This window comes from Cylas formicarius, unplaced genomic scaffold (assembly GCF_029955315.1).
Source record: "Cylas formicarius isolate icCylForm1 unplaced genomic scaffold, icCylForm1.1 PGA_scaffold_7__23_contigs__length_41026272, whole genome shotgun sequence".
Taxonomy (NCBI): domain Eukaryota; kingdom Metazoa; phylum Arthropoda; class Insecta; order Coleoptera; family Brentidae; genus Cylas; species Cylas formicarius.
Window position 1 is genome coordinate 30628613 of NW_026844352.1, and position 16299 is coordinate 30644911.

Here is a 16299-nt window from a genome sequence, read left to right on the forward strand (position 1 = left end):
TTTATATCATTGTATAAGTGTGATACATGATCAAATTTAATCACACCAGAGACAAACCTAATACATGCATTCTGTACTATCTGAACACGCTTCTTACGTTCCTGATGCAAACAAAAACCATAGACAAAGTCACATTAATTGAAGTTAGAGAGGACCAGGGATTCACCCAGATTTCGTTTCAGTTGTTTACTTAAAATATGTCTATTATTATATAAAACTTTCATGAAGGGAAATGATTTTTGAAATATTTTTGTAGGTGTCAATTGAATCTAAGTTTGGTGTGTAAGAGAACTCCCAGATTCTTGGCACAATTTTTAAAATTTAATTTTGAGTTGATGATCACTTTATTAAATTTTTTCTTTAGGAAGTTAACATTCTTATCATTCCCAAAAACCATAACACATGATTTACTTGGATTAAGTTTTAAGTTGTGGTCTTGAGACATCTGATCTAAAGTTTGAAGGTAATTACATTACATTAATGTAATGTAACATACATTAATGTATGTTTCAATTCTTTACAATTGTCGGGGCTGAAGCTACAATAAATATGATATACGATATAAGTATTGATGACTCGTGATGAGTTACGAACCATAAAGAGAGACAAGAAACAACCTCGTCCTCCTCCGCAGAAATATGGAAATATGGTGGTGAATTTTTGTATTTCTGTTTTATGCATTTGTGTTTATATCTCGACATCGAAAGTACATTAGTTGGTAATAAATGTTAATTGAAGTTAGGGAATCCGAATCTGAAATAATATACCGATTGTTTCATTTAAAATATGGCGACTTCTAGTACAATGGAAAGTGGTAAGATCTTGAAAATATTTTGTATTGATTTCTTTAATCTTTTAAAAATTCTGCGCATTTTATTTTGCTCCTTTTGATAGTCGCCCGACGCATTGAAGGAGCGTCAGAGTTGTTGGACAATAATTAAACCTGTTACACTTTGCTGGAATCGCTGAACTTTACTTTCTAAGGCTTCGACTAGTTGTCGTCCATATTGGCCACATTCTTGGCGACCGTACTTGTTTCATTTGTGCACGCGGCTCAATTTTAAGCGTAAGCAGACTGTGCTTTCTCCGATGTCAGGAATTGATCACAAAAAAATGACTCGTTACGCGGCATATTTTTGCATTTTTTTTATCTTCAAGAGAATGGAGTTTCTTTTCGAATCTCTTATGTTATTTAAGTATGGGAATTTGAGTTTGAGAAGATACGTTAATTGGGTGAGATTGAGTGTTACCGCGTTATTATTAGGCGCAACGATGTACAAGATACCACGATACAAACATTTTTATCGTTCTACTTTTTTATTATCAACGATACCCATTTGCCAAGTTCAAGTTTGAGATACTGTAATTACTTTTTGAGGAAGCTGATAACAATAATAAATAATAGTGGGACACCTAAGAAGATTTTTAATTTTGAATAGCTATAACTTCGACATTTATTTGCAGGCTTTGAGAAAGTGTTGTAAAGCGTTTTATTTAATCTGTGCGTTAGTGGTGTCAGTCCTTTCTCAAGGTACCATTTTTGGCGAAAAATTTGGAAAGGATGAGGTATTCCATAGAGTTTTTTGTGATATCAACCCAATGTACCTATCACATCACATGAAGAACTGTACAGGACATCCCATCGTTTCCAATTTCTTCCCAGAAATTGGTCACTGCCTTACATTCAGACTATTGTATAACAAGAAGAGTTATGGGGTCTTTGGTAAAAGATATTCGAAGAATTAGATACGGCCTTAACGTGTTTGTTTACTTATTACATTTTTCTGATTTTTATCAAAAGTAAACCAAATATCAATTTTTTTTAAACATGGTTTTTCATGAGTGAAGCAAAACTGAAATACCTGAAAACTGTAAATGGCTTCTTATAAATTTGAACCATGACTTTTGCGACAACCTGTATACCACTACTACAAAAACGTTAGTCATAACGGAACGCTTAATTTTTGTTCCCGTACTTCTAATAGCGTCGGGACCTGGTGAACCACTTAGTAATTAAACGTCAATTTCTGTAAATTTGTCCACTGCGCTCTAAGTTGTGCACGCAATGCTTTTACGCACGAATGTCTCTGATATTTTGCGTGCGGAGACACCTCCGACCAAATTAAAAATTCTTCACATGTGTAAGGCAATTATATTCGTATCGACAGCCACTTGCAGAAACCCAGAAATTTAGCTCAATTATCACACACACGGGTATGTTTAATTCGAGACGATTATTTGGAAAGCCAAGAGTGCGGTTGTTTAAGCATATGTGCTTACAATTAGGGCCGTTTAAGGTAAAATCGCAAACCCTGTGGATTCAGTCGACTGTTGCTGTTTAAAAAATAAATAACAACAAAAAAGCTGAAATTAGTTCTGCGAACTTTTCTGATTAAGTGTTTTTTCTTTCTGAAAAAAAAAATTGTTGGGTATTATTGTTTTTTTTTTTCTTTCTCTGTAGCAAGCTCACCATTAACATTAACATTAAAACGTATGCATCGTCCCTCAACAATCGGAGTGGGAAGTGGGTAGTAAGGAAAAAAACATATATACATAAATTTATTATTAACACCGGAATAGGACAAGGAGATTATTTAATACACTTTTATTTAATATTATAATGGACGAAATAATTAAACAAATTTTAAAACATAAAGGGTAAAAAATAGGAAATAGAGAGAAGAAAATAATATATTACGCCGACGATGCCATTCTAGTGGCAGAAAATGAAGATACAACAAAACAATTCAACATGAGAATCTCAATCCAGAACACAAAATGAATGACAACATCTAAAATTCCAATAAGATGCAAACTCGAAATCCAGAACAAGATTATTCAAACGGAAATTAAGTTCAAATATTTTGGAAACGAAATATCCGGATTCGGAGACATTGAAGAAGAGGTAAGAAGTCAAACAACTAAAGCAACAACAATGGCCAGATGCATAAATAATATAATAGTGTCGAACAAACAACGAACGAAATACTCAATATCCAAAGAGCTGCCGCCGAAACCCGCACCGAAACATCTAAGACCAAAAGAATGCTATCATAGAAAGGAAAATGAGTGAGGATGTAAGACGAACATGTAAAATTAAAAAAAAAAGATTTTGTGCTCAACAGAAAACTAGAGTGGAACGAACCGAATCTTCGCAGAAAGAATCGTCAAAGTAATGACAGAAAAATCACCGTCGGGACGAAGAAACACCGACAGACCACGCAAACGTTGGAGCGACAATCTTCTGCTACCGTATTACTAGAACCATGCAGGGGGGCGATGAATGAAACAGCCTTACGCCTAATAAAAAGAAGGAAAAAGAAGACGAATATAGATTTATTTGGGGGCTAGGTGATTTTTCTGCAAACCGCATAATTTTTGCAAACCATTTGCGAAAACTAAAACTCCGATATTTCGATGAAAAGTTAATTCCACCTTCAATTCAATTTCAATTCAATTTAATAATATACATATACAAAACAAGCCTTAGGCACTAAGTATACTACGCGTCCGCGGTAATAAAGAAAACTGTCCGATTGTGCAAAAAAAAAACTCCACTACGTGGTGCTTATCTGTACTTCTAAACCACACGCCGGTGTAGAACTTTCACAGTCGCCGGGTATATAGCCGAATTAAAAGAATATATCTGAATGGTTTAATGGCGCCTGAAACATAGAAAACAGAAAGGAATTTGTATTTTAAAAACAGCATTTATTATTACTATTATTATTATTATTATTATTATTATTATTATTATTTCAGTTTGTTACAATAAGCCTAAAAAAATGGTGTACGGTATAAACGATTACCGAAAAGTAAACACCAAAAATAAATAGAAAACTTACCTGGTATAAAAGAACACGAAGCATTTTCTACCAAACTCAAAAATCTCTAAAAGGCGTACTTTATAAACCAACAACCAGAAAACCTTAAAGGGTATCAAAGTGGGATGCAAAATGTAAAATCAGGCTTCGGAAATGCGGCTCTCAGCCCGTCGTTTTTTTCCGAATTGTTTATTTTAGATTTTTTTCTTTTTATTTAAGATTTGGGTATACCTGTAAAGAGGAACCAAAAATCAGTACGGCAAACATGTATGTGTGGGTGTGTAGGTGTGCCGCCTTGTAATGTTAATTCGTGCCGGATTAAATTAAGATTGCCTATTTATTGAGAATTCGTTTTTATAATGGGTTATTAACAGCAGCCACAAAATATTTTTTCTACAACACTTGTGTTTTGATTACTGATAAAATACATATCAATAACTAAATTGAATTTTGCGTAGAGATTGTGTGAGATTTTCTTTCATGCCAATTTTATCCTATACCATTGTAAAGCTAATTGCATAGCGTAGGTGCTAATAGTATATTATGCAACAAGTGCGGTAAACCGCATTTGACTCACGAGTTTATTTGACACTAGCGGAGCGAGTGTTTAATAAACGAGTGAGTTAAAAAGTTTACCGAACGTGTTGCATACTATACTTTTTCTACGACCGTTAACTTTTGGGTATATTTTCGCAAAACAACACGAATACATTCACTGACATGACGGTCAGAATGGACAAACGTCAAAATTCAAAGCGTGGGAAATATCTCTGAAAACATCCGATTCCTTCCAAATCCGTGCGGTAAAATCCCGGAAGTGGCTCGGATTCATGGGAAACGAAACTGACGTGGTAAAGTGACGCTTCCCGCACCCTAGATCGGTGGGTAATTAGGTATTTTACAAACGGGAGTAGAAAAAATTAATTACAGGTACAAGCAATTGGGAACCTTCCCGGCGACATGTGTCATTTTCATATAGAAGGGAATACAAAACTTACGAACACCAAAAATTTTGAAACTAAATTATGTGTAGTATTTTTTTTTTTTTTGACCTGTTAAAGAGTTAAATCCATTTTTCTACTCCCGTCTGTAAAATATCTAATTACACACCGATCTAGCGTGCGGGAAGCGTCGATATTTTCGGAGATTTTACATCGCGGTTTGAATTTTGACATTTGTCAATTCTGACGATCATGTCAGTGAATGTATTCGTGTTGTTTTACGAAAATGTACCCAAACATTAACGGTCGTAGAAAAAGTATAGTATGCAACAAAAACTTTTTAAGTCACTCGTTTATTAAATACTCGCTCCGCTCGTGTCAAATAAACTCACGAGTCAAATGCCGTTTACCGCACTTGTTGCATAATATACTATTAGTTCATAGTTCATGTGTTCGTGTTAAAAGTAAATAAAAACGATATACTCGAGTTTAGTCAGTCTCGGGATAACAAGCCGAACTTGCTCTGCTCATCTTTTGCTTTACAAAACGCTTTGTGAGTCGGTGTGTTTGCAATAATAATTTTTTAATTAGACAATAGTTACGCCATTTTGCCACTATATATGATGACACAACTGGTCTACCTGATGCTATTTCAAATCGCAAAGATGATATTCTTTACATAATATATAAATTTCAGAAATTTTTGAGAATTTGGGCCAACTGCAAAACTCATGCCCAGATAAAATATCAAATTACTTTCTTAAAGCTTGCGCAAACGCACCCTTATACATCAACTTTAATTTATCTCTATGGACAACTATATTTCCATCTATATGGAAAGCAAGTTATATCACCCGAATACACATATCAGTGGATAAAGAAAATGTGAAAAATTACCGAAGTATGTCTAAGCAGTCGGGGGTACCTAAATTATTCGATAAATTAGTTTATGATCAGCTAAATTGGTAGGTTAAAGGTTTATTTATTGTCCCAGAGCAACATGGATTAGCAGTTGGTTACGAGATGAATCTTTTGTAGGCATTGGATTCGATTTATTTCTTTTAAAATTGCATAATTTTGGTTTCACTAGAAAAATAAGAAAATAACCATTTTTTTGAAAAGCGGCAACAAAGAGTAAAGCTTTTTAAGTTTGTATTAAAAACCTTCGAGGTCTTATCTGGAGCACCTCAAGGAGGTCATTGTTCACTAACGCTTTAATCATTAGTATTGTATTTTGCAGATGATATTATATAGATGTATTCATAACTCAATTGATATATAAATATTACAAAAAGATATAAACAAGCTTTGGGAGCGGAGCCAACTTAATAACCTTGAATTAGTGTTTTTTAATTAGCTTTTTAAAGAGCAGTAAAAAATTATTTTATAAAAAACTGTTTAGAAATCTACTTGGAATTTTTAATAAACATGTTGATTTTAAAGATCGCTTATCTCACATAACACAAAAAGGTCTCAAGCTCTTAGCTCTTGAGAAATTGTAATGAATTCTCAATTGATATCACAAAAGTAGTGTACTGCTCCTATGTACGATATCAACTTGAATATACAACACGGTGGACAAATTCACCTGTTTATCAGATCAGTGAATTCATAGTATTGAGAAGATTCAGAATAAGTTTTTGAAGTAACTTTTTCACATGGTTGTAATAACTCTTTTGATAGAGCTTTACAATTTCTAAATAAGCATTGTGATCTAGATCCTATATATAATGAGAGGATCCCGTAAAAAAAATATAAAAAATAACTTCAACATAATGTGGTTGGTGTTTACAATCAGCAAATGGTCATAGAATATTATAAATTTAATATAATGCAATGTGGGAAGAAAATAAGTTTACTTTCGATAGATGGCTGTGTGGGTCAGTTGGTGGTAACGATGATGATCCAAGTTTTATTATTTGGAGTATAATTCTCATTGTGCAACGTCGGTAAAAACAAACTTACATTAAAATTGATATCTATTTTGGTTAAAGTTTTTTCAACAAAATGGCGTAAAATCGTAAAATTTTCGTAATGACAACTAGAGGGGTTTAACATTAAAATACGTAAAATTTCTTGAAAATTTATAACGAAAGTACCTTTCGATTAAGTCTAATTTCGATACTTATCTCATTAAAACCAATGACTGCAGCGCCACCTTATAAAAGGCGGGGACTTACTTAAAGAAATATATACACACATTAAAGTACAAATCATTGATTGTATTTCTAATGGTTTTATTTTGCCGCAGGTGTCTGTACGAACGCCACAGCTCCCTCTGTGAGCAGCATAAACCGGATTCTGCGAAACCGAGCGGCTGAAAGAGCTGCGGCAGAATTCGCGAGAGCTGCCGGTTACGGACTTTATCATCCGCATCCGTATGCTGCTGCTGCATTCCCTTGGCATTCACCTTTATGGCCCAATGGGCCCTTGGGCCTTCAACCTCCAGGAGTGACGAACCCTTCCGTTATGACAGGATCCCCCGCTTCCTCAAGTTCGCCGCACGGTGATCACAGTTTGTTACACTCGCCTCCGGGAGGTTTAGAAAAAGACGATTCTAGTTTAGATAGCTCGGAACAACCGAAATTTCGAAGGAATAGAACTACGTTTAGTCCCGATCAGTTGGAGGAGTTGGAGAAAGAGTTCGAGAAGAGTCATTATCCGTGTGTGTCGACGAGAGAGAGATTAGCCTCGAAAACGTCCTTGTCGGAAGCCAGAGTGCAAGTAAGTTACTATTAAAACTTTCTGGGTATGTTTTTAAGATAATAGAGAGATCAGGCTTTCCAATTGATGTCAACGTATCATTACAAAGGGTCGTTCTTAGATCGACAAGGCATTATGTACGTAAACATCTAAATACAGTGAATTATACAATGTACGAATTTATTTTGATAAATATACAGAGCTAGCAATTTGTAACCTATAAATGAAACACGTTGTTTATTTATTTGTTAAAAAACGCTGCTCGCAACGACCTAAGAATTATATCAACTAGATACGTGTGCATGCGTATTTTATCTGGCTTCATCTCTCTATTAACTGCGGCTTAGGGTACTGTGTACACTTATTTATAATGCTTAAAATACACCTGACTTTTGCAATATGAAGTTGGTAGTTCTTCTGTACAAATAAGGGGTGTTTTTTTTCGATGTATAGAACTTTAAGTTGCAATAAAACAACGATGGATTATTCGATTGACATGAATTTTATTTAACCGAAAGATAATCTTGTGGCATTACATTTTAAATATGATTTCTGGCATATGACCGCCACGGCTGGCGCGGATGTAGTCCAATCTGGACGTCCAATTTTCGATGACTTTTTCCAACATTTGTGGCCGTATATCGGCAATAAATTGTCTTCCAAATGGTCAAGCATTTGTGGCTTATCCGCATAGACCAATGACTTTACATAGCCCCACAGAAAGTAGTCTAGCGACGTTAAATCACAAGATCTTGGAGGCCAATTCACAGGTTCAAAACGTGAAATTAGGCAGTCACCAAACTTGTCTTTCAATAAATCGACTGTGGCACGAGCTGTGTGACATGTTGCGCCGTCTTGTTGAAACCACATCTCCTGGACATCATGGTTATTCAATTCAGGAATGAAAGAGTTAGTAATCATAGCTCTATACCGATCACCATTGATTGTAACGTTCTGGCCATCATCGTTTTTGAAGAAGCAGTCAGTTTTTCTGGATGTAACGGTGTTTCGACATACACTTGAGGATTAGCTTCGCTCCAAATGCGGCAGTTTTGTTTGTTGACGTAGCCATTCAACCAGAAGTGCGCTTCATCGCTAAACAAAATTCGCTTATGAAAATCGGGAACAATGGCAATCTCGTTTTGGGCCCATTCGACGAATCTATACCTTAATTGATGATCGCTTGGCTTCAATTCTTGCACGAGATGGATTTTGTAAGCACGTAAACCAAGATCCTTCCGCAAAATCTTCCATAAAGTGGATGGACATAGATCCAATTCCTGTGCTCGATGGCAGATGGACTCATTCGGGTCTTCCTCAATTCTATGCTCTACAGCAGCAATAGCTTCTTTTGTACGCACCGTACAGAGTAAACGTGGTGCGAAAACGTGCCATGGTTAATCGAATTAACTGCTCTGATGGACGATTTTGTCGACGATAAAATGGACGTAGTGCGCGATACGTATTCCGCACAGAACCATTATTTTCGAAATAAAATTCCACTATTTGCAAGCGTTGTTCAGGCGTGAGTCTATTCTTGATGAATTTCCAAACCAAACTGAGAATAAATCACTTGACAGCTGTTAAATCAGTCGCCATCTTGAACAGTAATGCCAACTTAAAGTTCTATACATCGAAAAAAACATCCATTATAATACCGGTCCAACGAAGATAGAGAATTGGAGGTTTTCTTAATACATAAAACAAAAACCGCAAGGACATATTTGAAATATATCTCATCTATATGAGTTATGATAGAGAAGAAGAATATCCATTCTTCCTATCATTTTAAGAAAGCTGGGGCGAATAGTTGGTTGTTAGTGTTATGCGGTACTGAATACCATATTCTGACCAAAAGGTTTCGCTTCTACATGAGGTACTATTTTGTACTCACAAAGGTGTCAAAAGTATCAATCTGTACCAATTATTAATTCTATCAAGGCCTTTCTTCTACTCCTTTTTATGTCTGTGCTTTGAGGTGGATAGCATTTTAGGTCACTTTGAGACATAACCTATTTCAAGAAACAATTTAATTTTTATGAAACTACAAGAAGATTTATAAATGACACTTTAGACACGGAAAAGGTTTTTTCTAAACGTCTTGTTATTCAAAATTATAATGTAATCTTTTGGTGTATAGTTGTACCCTCGGCCATTTATATTTGCTAGTGGCCTATGAGCAAACATCCTCCGGAAATGATGTACACTATAAATCCTTTTCGTCATTTATGTAATATATTTTCCTCTACAAATCGTATTAATTTATTTAAATTTTTATTGCAATCGGCATTCTTTCGGTACATCACAGTTTTTCTTAAATTTGATCTAGGACACGGAGGTCGGTAAACCATTAATTTTCAATATATTTTTGAATTTTCACTTTCATGAGAATCGTTGCTATTATTTAGACTGCTAACATTGTAAGCACATCAACCGATCTGAATTAAAACAAAAATCAACGCGCATGGTCCAGTCATATGATCCGCACATGAAGCGGAGGATAATTATTGGTCCGGCTGAATCTACAACGTCTATTCAGCAATAAAACCTCCTGAATTAATCTTTTAACTAAAGTTGAAATTCTTTTGAAAGTGTACATCATAGTTTTTTTGGTTGTCTGCTCGTCGCTAGTAGCTTACATATGATGTTAAAATATTAAATATAAAAACGCGATACGCAGATTTAAAACTAATACGGTGCGTTGTAACCAGGTTTGGTTTTCTAACAGACGAGCCAAATGGAGACGACACCAACGCATGAATCTCCTAAAGCAATCTTCCCCAGGGCCGCATCAGAACAGCCATCAATACGGCGGTCGTCTGACGCCTTCACCCCATTGCAAAGCCGGTTCCACCCCTGGCTCGCCCCTTACCGGCGGCCCTTCGGCATCCTCGCTCCTGTTACAAATGGGTGGCGAAAATAGTGCTTTCAAAGCCCTGGTGCCTAACTCTTTAATCGGGCAGGAGAACATGAGAAGATTTACCGATTATCTGTCGGATTCTGACGAGGAGATCAACGTTAATGATGAGTCGGACGTAGAGGAAGAGCGAATGAGGCACTCGCATTCGTCGAGCCCGGTAGAGGTGGTCGATTTGCCGTCCAAAGGTTCGCCTTCATGTCAGCCTCTTCAGTTAACAATTCACGATAGAGAATAATGATTGATATGAGACGTGATCGCGTTTAGAGAATTATGTATGCCGCAAAAACCTACATCCATTGTCTAGCGATATGTGAGATACTTCTCTGCATACCTACGCGAGAATATCGGTTGAACGAAGTTGTCAACTATCGACCAATATTAAGTTATCAAACTACTGCTGCTCCAACATTTAGTATATTATACGCTAGAGTTTTTGAGTGACAAATATTGCAATAGATGGCTAGTATTGCAGACTACCTTTTTGTTCTCATTTGATTTGCTCCTATGCCAAATTTTTCTTGAAATTTATGGTATTATCTTGCTTCTTCCGAAAAAGCTGCGTTGGTTTTGATACTCGGTCTTTATGTGAGGTATTCTTTATTTAAATGCGAAGCTTTAAGAGTACGACACAACGTTACATTAAAACTAATTTACAAAAGTTACAATAATTTTGGCAGACAATATAATGCTTTTTAATCTTTCAATAAAAGTAAGGCAAAAAAACTTGAAACTACGTATGCAGAAAAAAACATTGACTTACGAATTTTTACTTTGTCAATAGACAGCACTTTGACGCACGTCACTCCAAAAGCAAACAAAACAAAAAAACAATTTTTTGATGTGAAATCTTAATAATAAAATTAATGCGGATGGAATAATGTCATGCAAAAATAGACATTTGACCTATATATTCAACAAACTTATTCGGCAGAGAAGTAGTATCTTAATTAATAAAAACATCCATTTTTGTTCTAATTTATTACCTGTCTGATATTAATGGAAATGTCTGGGTAATTATTCGGGAATAAGTAGCGTATCCTCAAAACAAAACGTAGGTATTTGCGCTTTTCAGTTTTTCGTCATCAGCATCGAATAAAACAATAACGTGTAAATGTGAATCTAGCGCACACTGTACATACCCCAACCGTACTATAGTTATTGTTGATCTGTAAGATAATTTAATTTCCTATTTATTTGTAAATAGAGTCCGTATTTATTAGAATTAGACCCAACTCCACCGATTGTTTTGTAATCCTTACCGGTAGCGTAACCGTAACCAGCGTAAAACATTTGTGACGTCACAGTTACGCAATCTTATTGTTGTGTACATAGAAAACGAGATCTTGTTCCTGAAATAAATTTGTTTCGATTTGAAATGGGTCTGACTTCCTTTCTCCTTGTCGCATCTACCTTAAAACGTTAATCTTTGTCGTTCTTCCTAAACGTATTGAACAAATTAAATCACAGAACAAAGAAAAAATCAAGCAAATTTTAAACTAAAAATTTGTACGACCAGAATTCCTTATTATTGCTCCTTTCAATCATTTGGATATTTAAGATCTTCTTTTCATCTTATAGATATTTTCAGAGGAAAGGGGAGAACAAGTAAATATTAACCATTATTTGTAATTTGCAATGTTTTGTCAAAAAGTTTACAATATGTAACAGCATTTGCGTGTGTATGTGTCAAGTATTTTTGTTTTCCCATTTCAGTTCAGTTCAGTATAAGTGGGAATATGTTTTTTTAATATTAGACAGTGTAGCTCGAGAATAAATATAATTGTACCGTGCGTGTGTTAAAACTGGAACCTGTGGTGGAAAAAAGATTAAATACTGAGTTTACAAGTTTAACACTACTATATTCATACACACACATTATTATCTGATGTTATACACTGTTTAGTTAGTTCCGTAAAAGTTAAAGGAAATGTCATTTTCGCATTTTGAAATTTATGTTATTTTACATTAAAAAAGGAAAGAATTTTTGTTGTTGGAGGTAAGTTAAATACAAGATGGAAGAATCACTTGGAGTGTAAGTAACTAAGTAACTAATTACAAAGGCTAAAATCTCGATCTACACATCCATCTATCTATCTGTCTATTGGGTGATAAGTAATATTTTCAGGTTTGGAGAAAAAAATAAAAGCTCCAATAAAAATATACTTAATAAATAACGAGCCTTTTCGCAGAATTAAGTGCAATAATTATTGGGCGATTGCAATTTTTTTTAATGATTCTCTGGCAGATGAAGCGCAGGCTCTGTAGGATTGCAAATTTAATAATGTTCTTCCGCTAGAAAATATATTTTTTTATATCTTATAAATTATTGAAACTATAATTATAGTCATCATTGTTATATTATACGGGGTGATTTATCATTCATTCGAAATATCTAACTGTGAAACCATGAACTCAATATATTAAGGTTTAACCGATATCACTTGCTATAAATAAGATTTTTTTTATTAATCCGGATTATTTTTTTTATTTCGGTAAGAGTTGCAATCCTACAGCATAGTTTATAATTGTGCATCTTTTTGTTCACCTTTAAATATGTAGAAAAGATTTTATCTTTACAAACATACAAAGTATTGGAGAATTAAAAGATTCTGCTAAATGTTTATTTAGCAAATTACATTAACCTAGTAAGTGATTTGAGATAAATCTTAATATTTTGAGCTCAGGATTATACAGTTCAAATATTTACAATTATTAATGAATCGCCCTAAGCTATGGTTCGCGTTCGGCTGCTTCCAAGTTCGATACGAAACAAAACACCACGAAAAACGGGTTGATTAAGTCATGAAAGAATGCCGTGGACAAGGTCGGGCCATTGTCTCCAGAAGTTGTCAGCGTGGGCATATTACGAGGCATAAAAATAAATTTAATAGATCAAGATAAAGTGAAAACCTAACAGCGGCTTACAATGCCATTTAATTTATTAGCTGCAAACAAATTTATACGATTTGAGACAGTCCATTACCCCGATTGTCGACTGAATTTTCGAAATACTTGGCTTGAAGAGTCGTGTTAGAAATTTAAACAGGGAATGATTACGTTTGCTGACGTTGCTCTATATTCTAATTTAATTATTTGTTATTATTGATTTAATTTAAGGGAGATCGATAAATAATTTATGCGAATTTAATAGTCTAAATTGAAATTTGTTCCTTGACAATTTACGAAGAATCTTTATCGGTTCAAAAATAATGGCCATACATATATCTCAGAGATTATTAGACTTAAATCTATGAAATTTAATGTGCGGGGTTTTTTTCCCTCACCTATCAAACATTTCTGGTTCGATCTTAAGATTCTAAGTATTTTTCATGAAACATAGGTTATACCCAATTTCAACCGTTTTTGAAGGAATGACGAAAAACGAAAATAATCAATGATTTAATCATTACAGTAGAATTTAATTTTTGAACGACATAACTAATGATCTTTCGAAGTGATAAACTTAAATAACAATAAAAAAAGAGAAAGTTACCTATTTTAATAAATACTCAAACAGACATCTTTAGGCTACGTGACAATGTCTTAAGCGGTCTGTAAATTCCTGTACAATCTTCTAGCTCAGTCAAAGTGTTGGGTTTTATTTGTAGTTTTGAGGTAACTCCAAGGAAAAAAGTCTAGGGGATTTAAATCTGGTGAACGAGGCGGCCACTCGATAGTCGCTCTTCATCCGATCCGGTGAGATGCCACTGATATAGAAAGGCTCTATAATATTTTCACCAATTTTTCCAACCCACAAATTTAGCATTTGAGGATATTGGGACGATGTTTCATCATCCATTTTGGAGTTTTGTTTGATCAATATCGACAACTGCGTCGATTAACAAAGCTACAAACAAAAAGTCGCCTAATCAAAAATAAAGATATAACTTGGGAAATTTTGAATTGCAATCAATCATACACTTTATTTAAGTTTACCAATTCCTAAAAATCATTAGTCATGTCGTCCATAAATATAATTTTATACCGTTTTCATTTAAAACAAGAAAGTTTGGTAGCTTAGGGAATGTGGCAATGTCGCCTATGTCACTATCACTATTAGAAACTCCAGTATCCCAAATTCCATAAATTTAAGTCCTGAGATAGATGATCGTTGCGGGACATTTTTAGTCTAACTCTGTATATGGGGCGTAAAATGAAACACCCTGTACATATAACGATTTTTAGAATCTATCTTCTATGTTCTGAAACTATTAGTTTTTTTCCTTTTCGAATTTTACTTTTACTGGGACTGTTACATTCCAAGGCACTCATGCATTTAAACAATGATTTTTTGGTTCACTGCTGATGTAGAATTCTTACAAATTTTTTTCATATGTCGATAAGCAGCCGTTTCCAAAAGCAATAAGTTAAAACAAAACGTATCGTGGCTTCATGACGATCCAATGGTAAGAAAAATAAAAGGAAGTTGAACAGACCAGTACATAAGTACATTTGGTTTTCGGGACAAAACTAAAATAGCTGAAAAATAAACATTTTTCTGATAATATTCATTGATTTATTTATTAAGCATTCTAAAACGGGAATGAGCCCAATTGAAATATATTTTTTATCTTGTAAGCATTTATTGCAAATAAATCATTGACATTGGCATTGACAAACAACGCTTTTCTTTGGATTATTTTTCATTTTGCCTGACTGATCTGTATGCTAATCACACAATGGTTAAAGATTTAGTTATTTCAAATTTCTATATGTAGTAGTTGTAATGATCTCGTGTATGAAACGCTCTTGATGTATCAGAACTGTCAACTTTGTATAACGTATCAAAACGTTGAGAAAACTATAAAGCAACTCGGGTGAAAAACCAAACCGCATCATAAACTTCGACCGCATTTTACGATACGCGATACTACACTTATTTACATTTAGATACTCGTTGGCAATTTGGTTAACAGTCAGCGTAAAAACATAAAAACCGAGCAGGAGTTCGATATTACTGCTATATGGTTAACATAAACACTCGCCAAATGGTAATTGCCAGGTTAGTTACGGTTACAATATAAGAGATAATCTGATGATTCCTAAGTAAATGGATTGCTTTAAGTTTTCCTTTCCGTCATCGAAGTAATTTTTATGTTATTTGAACGCCTACGTTCGCATCGGATCTTTAAAATCTTTAAGCTTCGAATAGCGTTACTAAATTGGACATGACTGGGACTTTATGATATATTTAAACATATAGATGGATTTCAGTTTAATCTTCCATAAAAGTAAAGTTTATTTTATGTATAATCTGACAGTGTCGTCCGTCCTTGGATAAAGTATAAACGTAAATTCGTGACATAAAAAACCAAGTATTAAAAGTATAATAAATATATAATAAATATAATAAATTAATCAGATATTATACAAGTTTGATAAACCATTCGTTGGTTGCAAGTTTCATTTGGCGCCTGCGGAACATAGCGGCTGGGTCTTTGATAAACTATCATTAGATTTTTAGTAGGTGTAAAATAACACGAAAGCATTCACTGAGTGCCGTGTGACTTGGGTATCAGAATTGACAAATGTCAAAATACCATCAATGGCTAAAATCTATCGAAAACATCCGATCGTGCCCAAACCCGCGACCAAAGTACCGGAAGTTCGCTAACTTCTTAAGATCCTTTATGCACGCTTGCACACTGGTCTATAATTTCAAATTTGAATACGTAGCGATGCATACATTTCACCCACTAACCTGCACTTTTTCCCAGAATATTTAAGGAGATCTATGAATATTTTGACAAAATACTGCCTTAAAAATGCTGCTTCCAATCGCATTGGCCGTTTGGCAGCGGTCATGTAAGGTGATTTTAAATCATTCGCATGCGTATGTAAGTTCCTCTATTGTATTGTCACACATTATGTGACAAATCCAACGAAGCAATATATATATATATATATATAT

General features: G+C 34.5%; 1 protein-coding gene across 4 annotated transcripts in view; it reads left to right on the forward strand.

Annotated features, from left to right (window-relative positions):
• The window catches only part of LOC132705531 (paired box protein Pax-6-like), a 64434-nt gene extending 52685 nt beyond the window's left edge, over positions 1–11749 (forward strand). For 2 of the 4 annotated variants that reach the window (XM_060676154.1, XM_060676158.1), the window contains exons 4-5: positions 7017–7489; positions 10180–11748. In XM_060676154.1, coding sequence (XP_060532137.1) covers positions 7017–7489; positions 10180–10623 — 917 coding nt within the window. In that variant the 3' untranslated portion in view covers positions 10624–11748. Of the gene's footprint in view, positions 1–7016; positions 7490–10179 lie in introns of all 4 variants that reach the window. The other 2 variants (XM_060676155.1, XM_060676157.1) reach the window with 2 other exon arrangements.
• Positions 11750–16299: the final 4550 nt, after the last annotated feature.